Below are 10,109 nucleotides of genomic sequence, written 5' to 3' on the forward strand. Positions count from 1 at the left end.
CCACCCAATGAGGAAACAGCTTGCTTACTAAGTGTTTAGAAAAAAAAATCGTCCCGGGCGTTTGTCAATCGAAATAAACCTTGAATGACCATTGATCAATCGGAACTTGTCTTGTCCATCTGCTTCTACCCACCAAGTTGTCTCATTGCTTCGCTGACTCGTCTTATGGCGCTGCCATTTGACATACCAATCAGAGCCATGTAGCCCTAGAGAGTCAAAGCCAAATAAGTTTCGTATGGAAAAGAAATGGGATTTATTTCAAAATAAATGATTTTCTGGTCTTTGGGCTGCTATGGCATCCACAGGAAGCGTATGAACACAAGAGCACCCTCGTTTGATCCGCAAAAATTTAGCGCTTCTGCTGTGCTTGATTTGAAACGCACAGCAGACAGAATCGCCGAGCACGACCCGAAATACTGACTGCCAATTAATCGCACCTGCCTCAATCCCAAGAGCAATATGTTGTTACAAAAAGGGAATACATATGTTACTTTCAAGGAGGTGACCGAACTATCCCGCTGAACAACATATTAAGGTACATTCAAAAAAACAGATATCAATAACGATTAGAAGAAGGGCTTTTGGATCAACTCACAGACCCTGAGGACGCTGTCGTTTTGAGAGCAGACGAGCACATCCCCTTCATAGCAATACATTCCCTTGCATCCCGTGTATAACTGTTCTGAAGCACAACAATTGACAATTGCTGTCCAGTAACACCACTACTCTCGCTTGTTTGCCGGTAATTTTGAGTTGCTATCGCACCAAATAATGAAAATAATCAGCTTGAAATGTGTGTGTCTGTCTGTGGTCTCAACTTTGAAAACAATGCGTCACAAAGGTCACGGGGGGTTGTCGATTGCAGTAGCTGGCAGGAACACGCGAGAAAGTGGTGCCCCGCAACCTCCGCCAACACCACCGCAGCCACCGTCGCATCGGACCATTCAAGTTCCCAAGATGCATCAAAGACAGGGCGATCAAACATGAAAATTAATATAAAAAAATTAGCATGAAATTAAAAAGAAATTATGCGATAATTACGCCGTATCGGTCATGCCGTCTCTTCTTCCTTTCTCCTTCGCGCACTGACACCAAGTCACGCACAACAACAACGACGCGGATGAAGCGCGGGTATTTAGCTCTGGTCACCACTGCTACTTGTGGGCTGGGTTGTCGCCGTTGATACGGCAGCCGCTCGCGCCGCCGATTGTAGCTGAGCCTGGGCCTGAGCCAGACTCAAAGCGGGACCAGGCCCCATGGCCATGCTCATGGGTACCAGGCCCGTCGAGGTCGGTGCCCCAGCGCTGGTGGCCATCGTCCCACTCCGACCAACAGCACCCATACTGGCGGCTTGCAACAACTGCTGACTAAGCGCAAACTGTTGCGCCTGCTGCGCCGCCTGCGCCTCCGAGGTGGCGGCGCTGACACCACTGACCGTGGGTGCAAACGACGTCACACCCGGCCAGCGCATCGCGCTTGAAACCACTGGTCCCGAACCGGGCATCTGCAGACACATGTACGGCCAAGCTGCCGAAGGCACGGCATTCACCATCATCTGTGGGTACGATGGCATATAGACGCCCTGCCCTGCCCGCACACCAGACAGCGCAGGCGAAAGGAAGTACGGGGCGCCTGCCGCCGACATGGGCACAGAGGTACCCGGAGGCATCACAAACGGCAGGGCACCAGCCGCCATCGCTGCTGCCATAGCGGCCGCCGTGGTGGCGTTGGGTGCTGCCGCCGTGGTCGGGCCCGTGCTCTCCATTACGGTCGAGCCTGGCACCGGAGTCGCCACAGCGGGGACCTGACCCGAAGCAGCTGTCGTGGCAGCAGTAACGGTCGCACCTGCCGACTTGCCCGCATCCTCGGTACTATCCACCGTCTTGGAGCGCTTGGCATCCGGACCGGCCACACCAGTCTTGCTCTTGCGCTTCTCATCCGCAGCAGAGCCCTCAGCGCCCTCCTTGCCCCGGTCCTTCGCCCGAGATCGTGGTTTTGCAGCCTTCGCCTTGCCATCTGCCCCTGCATCACCTGCCTTGTCCTTGGGGGCCTTGTCCTTGGGGGTCTTGTCCTTCGGAGCCCGCGGCGCCTTCTCCTTGACCGGTCGAGGTGCCTTCTCTTTCGGCACCTTGTCCTTGCTGACCTTCTCCTTCTTCACCCGCTTCTCAGCGGGCTTGACAGTACCACCGCTTGCGTCCGCAGCCTGGCCGCTCTGGGCGGCCGTCGTCGTCGGTGTAGGCTCCGCCGTCGTTGCAGGGACCGGAACCCCCGTCTCCGCTGTTGCTTCGGCGGCCGGTGCTCCAGGGTCAGCCACATCCTTGCCTTTGGTCGCGCGTATCCGCGACGTCGAAGCTCGTTTAGGCGTCTCCTTGCGTGTCACATTCTTGGGCTTCTTGGTCTTGCTGCCTTCACCCGATTCGCTCGCCCTCGCACTCTTGGTACTCTTGGTGCCCTTGCCACCCTTGGCATTCTCAGGCCCATCTGTTGCTGCAGCATCAGTTGCATCACCATCGCCCTTGAGCTCCTCTCCTGAAGCCTATGGGAGAGAAAAAGGGCGCATGGTCAAAAATTCGCCATGAACCAGGGCAGAGGACAGCTAACCAGACCACGCCTCTCAACAGGAATGCATGACATACCGCAGTGGGACTTTCGTCTGCACTCGCGTTGGCGCGGTCTTTCGAGGCTCGAGTGCTCGTGGTCTCCTTGGCCTCCTTGACTGCGCTCACGAGCGAGGTACTGCTCTTACGTTGCTTGCTCATCTGAGCTTTGCGCGACCGCTCACGGCGCAGCTTCTCGCGTTCCTTTGTGTTGGACACAGGTACGAGTTGACAGCGTGATTTTTTTTTGTGACATAACAAGAAGCACACAAAAAAAACAACAGCACAACAAGAGAGAGAGATCGAGAGATCGAGGGGAGGGGGAGAGAAGCACATTTCCAGCACAGCACACAATGTCTGTCTGAAGCAACCCTGATCAAACCCGTCCATGCACTTACGCCCTTGAAATTGAGCTCTTTCTTGTGCCGATAGTAGTACCAAACACACTCTGCCGTCGTTTTGTTCGGAAGGTGGGACGAGATGCGGTGAAAGCGCTTGGGGTGTAGCATGAAGCGGTGAAAAAAGATCTGCTTCTCCTCGGCGGACCAGACGTTGACATAGTCCAGCTCGCGATGCATGCTCTTGCTATTGCTCACAATTCGGTTGCGATCAATCAAACGACCCTTGTGGTACTTGTCATAGCCCACAAGCTGATCTTGTGGCTTAGTGACGCAGCCCTGCATGGCATGACCCCAGTCATGAAGGGGGGTTAACGCACGAGCCCACACCCAGCGCCAAACACCAGCAACACGAGTCCGCACTGAAGGACAACGAATTGACAAAAGGCCAACAACCAATCTGAACAAAATCAAACACAAAAAAGCCGCTCAGCCGAGGAAGGAACACGCGGAATACCTTGAAAGTTAATAAGTTGGGATCGTTGTCAATATCCACGTGCTGCACGTCATTGTTGGCTTGTGCGCGTGTCGTGCGCTGGGGGGTGCCGAGAGTCGTTGCCAGGTTCTGAACATTACAGACCCAACATCACAGCGCAAGAGTCAAAGTGACACCTCTGTGTCATGGCGTGTCGGTAGTCAAGAGGACGTTACACAAGTCGAAGCAACAAACCTCAAAAATCTCATTCTGGACGGCACCGCGACGCCGAAGTTCATCCGGATACACCGTTTCGAAGAATTTGTTGCGTCTATCACCACAAGGCAGTGAGCATGGTATGCGATGACAAGTCGGCGCCAGTGCTCTGGCCAATTTTGTGCCATGCCTCACGCTCGTTGTATCTATCTGCGAGCGGTCAAATTGAGTACACGTACTCCAAGAGCTCGTCACGATTGTTTTCAAATCGTTCGAGCATCAAAGCTTTCCACGAGTGCTTGTGGCGCTGATAACGGCGTGCGAGGGCCAGCTTCAACCGCTGCAGGCAGTCAAAGAGTTACAAAGGTGAGGTGTTGCGCTGGCAAAGCGGGCGATGCCAGCCACCACAGCGAGGGAGCAGGTCGGGCGCGGTAGCGGTGGCACACACCTCATCATATTGTTGCGTGTGATAAATGTAGCGGCTCAGCCGACTTTTGAACGTGGTGTAGTGGGCCTGAGCTTCCTTGACCGATGCATACTCTTGCGGCTCCACGGCGACAAAGTTCTCCACCACGGCATTTTGACGTTGCTCGACTGGCCGTGCTGCTTCCGCCTAAGTGTCACCAGCCCAAGTAGCATCAGGTAAGGACGCAAAACCAAGACATGCGTGCGGGATACGGGTACTCGGACGCACAACTGCTCATCCATCAGGGACGTACCGCAGCTTTGTTTTGACGGTACACGCGCGTAATGAGGGCGCGCATAGATTCCTTGCTGCCCAAGTCTTCCATCGCGACGTCCGTGCTCAAGCCATTGGCTCGATTTTGGCGGTCAATCTCTAGATCCCGCTCTGTTTGCTCCAGACGTGCCTGCGCGTCAATTTTTCTGGATGAGCCACAGGCGACGGCGTCCTAGCTAGATTGGTAGGGCTGGCCAGTGACCGAGGCGGGTGAGGTCGTACCTGCAGCTTGGTGAGTTCGTGTTCAATGGCCGTGGCTTCCATGTCTTTGCTCTGCATCAAATTGAGCCAGTACTCCTTACGGCTTGTTTCTGAGTACGAGGTGATTTCGCCCCAAACATCACGGATGAGATTGTAGCTGCCCAATCGATGAATGCAAAAGTGGGAACGGGCCCGACAATGTGCTCGCGTAGCACAGCATGATCCAGAGTCAACATACCGGGAACGGAGGGCGTGGTGACAGTCGGCTTGGGGGGCTTGCGATTTGGAGTGGCAGCAGGGGCAGTGTGATTGGGCTTGGGCGAATCGAGGTTCATAGGCGAGGCTGACATGGCTGCGGTCCCAGTTGGGGCCTGTGCGGTGGGCATGGGTGCAGCGGTGCGCCCAGGGGTGGATTGCGCACTAGGCGTTGGCATGGCCTGTGCGATGGCCAGGGGAGAGGGTCGGGACAAGCCAGCGCTGCCGTTGGCGGCGCGACGGTCGAGGAGTGGTGGTCGCGTCTCTGCAACGGCAGCAGGGCTGTTCTGACGGGCGTCGGGTTGCTCAGATGGTGCTGGCGGGTGTGATGAGGTGCGGGAGGAGATGGACATGTGGTCATCATCCTGCTCGCCGTCCTCATCCGCACTGATTTCTTCCTCGCCGTCACCGCTGACTCGGCGGCCCGAGTGGTCACCGCTGCCCGTGGGCGTGACGTCTTCCCGATCGTCCTCGTCCATGTCCTCATCGTCCGAGATGTCTGACACGTCGGATGATTCTTGATGGCGAGTCATGGCGCTAATCAGGGCGCGAGATTTGTCGACGGGTGGCCTTGGCACATGCATTGGCGCAAAGTCACTCGGGTCCGCGACACCCACACCCCCTCGATCCAGCGCCGCCGCACGACGGTCCGCGGCAGCTGCAGCCGTGGGTGCCTCCACCTGGCCAGGCGGTGGCGGCGGTGGAGGAAGCGAGAAGCGAGAACGGCCCACACCAACATTGGCTCCATTTACCGACCCCATCGAGGGATTAGCAGCACCCGGCCTCGCCTCCGCCGACGGGCGGGGCGCTGCCGTTGGGCGATCCCATCGCGACGGTCGTTCCGTCATCTCTCTCTCTCTCTCTCTGCCCAGCACGCTACCAAATGAAAACGATGACATTAATATTGGTAATCAGGTTATCGTAGTTTTTATTCCTTCAAATGATACATTATAATTTCGCGCCTTAATTTGAAATCTCTCCGTTCAGGGCACAAGCGCTGCATTTTTCTTTTTTAATTTTTTGTTGTGGAGCACCATCATCTCTCATCTCATTCATCATGCTGCTGGAGGCTGAAGCCAATGCTGTGATCGAGCGCTTGCGCCGGCGCCTCGAACAGACGACCTCCATCGTTGCTGATTTCTGCCGCGATACCGTTGAACCCATCGTGCTTCGCAATGTGGCATGCCAGGAGAAGCTCGAGGATGCTCGCGGTGCGTGTGAGCGGACCACGCTCAGGGTTGGCTCACTCACATGCCCTATGTGGCAGCGGTGTGCGGGTTATGTGCCATGCTTTCCGCGCTGGTGCTCAGCACTTGTGTCTTGTACCTTGCTTGTTGTGGCCACGCAGTCGAGGCCGTTCAGCTGAAAGACCGTCAGGCGGATGCGGTGGTCCTTCGGGAGCGTCGTCGTGAGAGTGAGTGTCGTCGCAATGCAGAGCCAACGGTACAATTCACACTCAACCTTGCTTATCACGGCGCATCCTTGTTCCTCTAGCTGCAAGCACGCGCAAGGCCGAGTCTGAGGCTCTGCAGGGCGAAATCCAGCAGTTGGAGGCTCGCTCAATGCAGTGTGCACGAAGCGTTGAGCTTCAGGCAGACGTTGTGGCCAAGCTCAAGCTAGAGCTCGAAGCTGTTGAACAAGGTGTGTGTGTGTGTGTGTGTGTGTGTGTGTGTGTGTGTGTGTGGGATAAAGCAAACAACAATGTCAGTCTCATGTTACCGTTCAACAATAGAAATGGAACAACTGCGTTCATCACACGATGAGCACATGAGCCACGTCAGCGCTGAAATGGCGCGCTATGCAGCCATGACAGGCATGGATTTGGCTCGCATCAAGGCACCCGGTACGTGGGCTCAGACCTTGATCCCATTCCGAAGGGAACCTCGCCCTATCGTGCGACTCTGTTCCCGGCAGCTCAACGGAACTTCATCTGGCTGGCTCAACGGGCAAACTGCAGATGGTTCCAACACCAAATGCATGCGGTACACGCTGCAACACCTGTCCAGCTGTCCTGAGCAGACGGGTACCATCAAACTACTCTGGCGTGGCAATGCCTGCGAAGGTTAGCTGATCCGCTGGACCTCCGCAGACTCTTATTAAAGGTCTTGTCCCTGATCATTTGCTCACCGTGCGCGCCGCTGACTTTCTGGTGCCGCCACGGTTTGATAGTGGTTGAGACCTCGCCAGCCATCGAAGGGGCCGAAGCGGTTGTTGCTGCTTACAACGAGCACAAGCACATGCAGCTTCTGTTCATGGAGCTGCGACAGCTGTTTCAGGAGCATTATGCACCGGCCAAGGCGGAACAAAAGCGCGAACGCCGCGATGCCGCTCGTCGTGAAGAGGAGCGACGCCACCAGCTGCTTGAAGAATCCACTCTCATGGCCGATTCCGTGCTTGAGGAGATGGACCGGCTGGCTCAAAGCCAGATTGATGACCCTGCTACAGAGGAGCAGGAGAACATCGAGCCAGTCCTGGGCCAAGCGTGAGGCATCATGCAGCGTGCTTGCTCCAAAATGACCGTGGATCATTGATACGACCTTGACTCGTGGTCATCCTCTGGCGGCCCTCGTCTCAATCAGCTCCTTGCGGACTGCAGGAAGTATATGTGTGTGTTTGTCTGAGCGTAGCGTCAGCATTAGATCTGAGTGACCTTGGCAATTGAATATATCGCTCACTCCCACTCGATTTTTTTCTGGAACGTCAGCCAGCAGCAATGGCGTGTTAACAACCCTTTACAACTCTGGTAGAGCTGTTCTGCTTGAGTGGTCCACAACGATGACAACTCAAAACAGAGAAAGTAAAAGTAATTTTTTTTATTTTGCAAGCGGCGGCTAGTGGAATGGAAGGGGGCAGAGATAGTAGAACGTTTCAAAAGGCTTGCGAGGGCTCGCAGTTCCGGCGCGGCCGGGCAAGGTAATCTCGGCATTGACGGGCGTCAATGTCGGTTCCATGAGTTTAGGGGAGGCGGTGATTTGATGGCAACACTCAACCAGCTCAGCGTCGACGCTTGTACTCGGCTTGGCGCGCCGCAAAGCGATTGGCCCGGCGGGAGACGTGGGTGGTGGCTTGTACTTCGGGCTCATCGTCTTGGAAAAGCTCAACGGGCCAGTTGTGCTTTTGCCCGTGCATAAGCAGCGCTGCTTGCACGTCAGCAATCTTGTCGTCCACGTTCTGGTCCTCCTGGTAGAGTGACCAGTGCACATCACGCGGCGGTTGTGTTGGAAGAGGGTTTTGATCACCTGCAACGTGTTTGGGCAGAGCCTGGCGGGAATCCGAAGTCAACGGAGTTGCGACCAAGAGTGGTGAGAATGCCGTTGTGCGCCCGTGTTGCACCGCCACAGGGGGCCAGAGCCATCGACTGACCCCTGTTTGATAGAACTCTTGAATCAGCTCCAGTATCTCAACAGGATCACCATGCGCATCGTACTCTAGTGGATAAAAGTCCCTGCTCACAAGCACGATGGTAAGGGGAACACGAGACCGGGCATACACGTTGGCATGGTCGGCACGAGGGGCCGAAGGTGATACCCGGTCCAATTTGACGTACGGGGTCGAGCGAAAGTAGCGCAGTTGTTGTGCTGCGGCACGACGATGCGAACGGTAGAGCGCAAAAAGAAGACGCCGAAATGCCTTGCGTTTGTGAGCCGTTGACTTTGGATCCTGCGAAAACCAGAACTCAGCCAAGTAGGCGAGCGCCTCCTGGTATCCGAGCAAGCGCGACAGCCGCGAGTCTTGTTCCAGATAATCGGGCATCAAGCTGTAGGTGGGCCCGGTGATCAGATGCATGCGTTGGAGTGAGGGGCTCAAGGAACGAGGGTTGGCTGGGTGGATGGCAGGGTCAAGGCACGAACGCGATGGTTTCCTCAACGAGGCCTCGATCGACGATGCGTTCGCAACGGGCCACGAGATTGTCGTGTAACATGTCGCGTGGAGGGTTGAGATAGACCTTGCGGAATTCAATGTTGGGTGGCTGCGTTTTACGTTTTACAGATGGGCCAGGGTGACAAGATAGGTGAGTACGTGACAGAGGTGGTTCACCAGGTCGAGTGAACGGCTCAGCGAGCGCCCAAGAATGGTCGGATGACAGCAACAAGAGAGCCCATGGGGTGGGGGGTGGGGGTGGGAATAGTAGAGAAGGCCGCCAGGGGCGGGCGAGTTGAAGAGTAGATAAACAAGGGCTGTCAAAGAATGCCGATGATCTGCCTGAGGCATGATCAGGGTTCTGGACGGGCCAAGGCATGGGTTCAGCAAAGATACCTCGGGGACAAAGTCTGCGACGGTCTTGCCCGTCATGCGATGAATGACGATGCAGCGCAAGAGGCGGGCCCAATCGTTGGGGAGAATGACGGCAGCAGTTTGGGGATCGACTTCAGCCAGTCGTTCAACGGCGGCGGACCAGGGTTGATCAGCCAGTTCAGCACGTAGCTGTGGCAGTGAATGCCGTGCGCGCAAGTTGTGAGGGGTTTGAAGGGTTGAGCCACACGGCAGATGGCCACGCAGGTGTCAGGCACAGGGGATTGAACACAAACCTCCGCTTCTTGCGCTGGGTCGCGACGGGGTGTGCGGTTTACGCCGGTGAAAAGCGTCTTGAGGTAGAAGACAGAGTCTCCCAAAATGATGGGGGTCTTGCCTTGCTCATGAATGTGTTGGCAGAGGTCTGTGGCTGCCTCGGCAAAGTCGCCGGCGTTGAAGTGCTCGTTCAGATAGTGGGTGTCAACAAAGTGGCAGGGTGCAGTGCGCGCAGCAGGTGGCACCTTATCCAAGCCGACCTGCAGCTCCCGAAAAATGTGGCATTTGTCGGCCGAGATGACTTCTCCATTCATCGTCTCGGCCAGCGTCATGGCCAGCTGCCGCTTGCCCGAACTGAGCGGGCCGGCCAGCACCAGCACACGTGGTCGATCCTCAGTCGCTGCCGGTTTACTCGATTGCCCCACCGCATCCGACGCAAGTGTCCGCACACTAACATGCCTCCCTACCAAGCTTCCCCTCCGAGCCACCGCCACTGCCCGCCCCCTCACCATCACCCCCCTCACCGCCATCGCCGCCATCATCCCGCTCGACATCCACTCGAAATAGTAATGAGAGAGAGAGAGAGAGAGAGAGAGAGAGAGAGAGAGAGAGAGAGAGAGAGAGAGAGAGTTTGAGAGAGAGAGAGAGAGAGAGAGTTTGAGAGAGAGTTTGAGAGAGAGAGAGAGAGAGAGAGAGTTTGAGAGAGAGTTTGAGAGAGAGTTTGAGAGAGAGAGAGAGTTTGAGAGAGAGTTGAGAGAGAGAGACAGAGAGAGTTAGAG

General features: G+C 55.9%; 3 protein-coding genes across 3 annotated transcripts in view; 1 reads left to right on the forward strand and 2 right to left on the reverse strand.

The window, feature by feature from the left end:
• Nucleotides 1-1,135: 1,135 nt before the first annotated feature.
• On the reverse strand, nt 1,136-5,669 carry MONBRDRAFT_37587 (uncharacterized protein; the record flags this gene model as incomplete). Its single annotated transcript, XM_001746947.1, has 10 exons — nt 1,136-2,536; nt 2,637-2,801; nt 2,996-3,274; nt 3,453-3,560; nt 3,666-3,741; nt 3,866-3,966; nt 4,075-4,239; nt 4,346-4,537; nt 4,588-4,676; nt 4,805-5,669. The coding sequence occupies 10 exons, from the start codon at nt 5,667-5,669 to the stop codon at nt 1,136-1,138; spliced, it is 3,441 nt and encodes a 1,146-aa protein (XP_001746999.1).
• A 182-nt stretch (nt 5,670-5,851) lies between these two features.
• MONBRDRAFT_32943 (uncharacterized protein) lies at nt 5,852-7,307 on the forward strand (the record flags this gene model as incomplete). Its single annotated transcript, XM_001746829.1, has 6 exons — nt 5,852-6,032; nt 6,170-6,235; nt 6,316-6,462; nt 6,554-6,664; nt 6,779-6,883; nt 6,991-7,307. Exons 1-6 carry the CDS (start codon nt 5,879-5,881, stop codon nt 7,305-7,307), a joined length of 900 nt encoding a protein of 299 aa, XP_001746881.1. The 5' UTR covers nt 5,852-5,878.
• A 182-nt stretch (nt 7,308-7,489) lies between these two features.
• MONBRDRAFT_32944 (uncharacterized protein) overlaps nt 7,490-10,109 on the reverse strand; it is a gene marked incomplete at its 5' end in the record, with an annotated part of 2,850 nt that continues 230 nt past the window's right edge. Inside the window, 6 exons of the mRNA XM_001746948.1 lie at nt 7,490-8,082; nt 8,185-8,266; nt 8,369-8,578; nt 8,673-8,791; nt 9,079-9,246; nt 9,351-9,668. Coding sequence (XP_001747000.1) covers nt 7,816-8,082; nt 8,185-8,266; nt 8,369-8,578; nt 8,673-8,791; nt 9,079-9,246; nt 9,351-9,668 — 1,164 coding nt within the window. The 3' untranslated portion in view covers nt 7,490-7,815. The remainder of the gene's footprint in view (nt 8,083-8,184; nt 8,267-8,368; nt 8,579-8,672; nt 8,792-9,078; nt 9,247-9,350; nt 9,669-10,109) is intronic.

The sequence above is a fragment of the Monosiga brevicollis genome, genomic scaffold, assembly GCF_000002865.3.
Source record: "Monosiga brevicollis MX1 MONBRscaffold_14 genomic scaffold, whole genome shotgun sequence".
In the NCBI taxonomy this organism is placed as follows: domain Eukaryota; class Choanoflagellata; order Craspedida; family Salpingoecidae; genus Monosiga; species Monosiga brevicollis.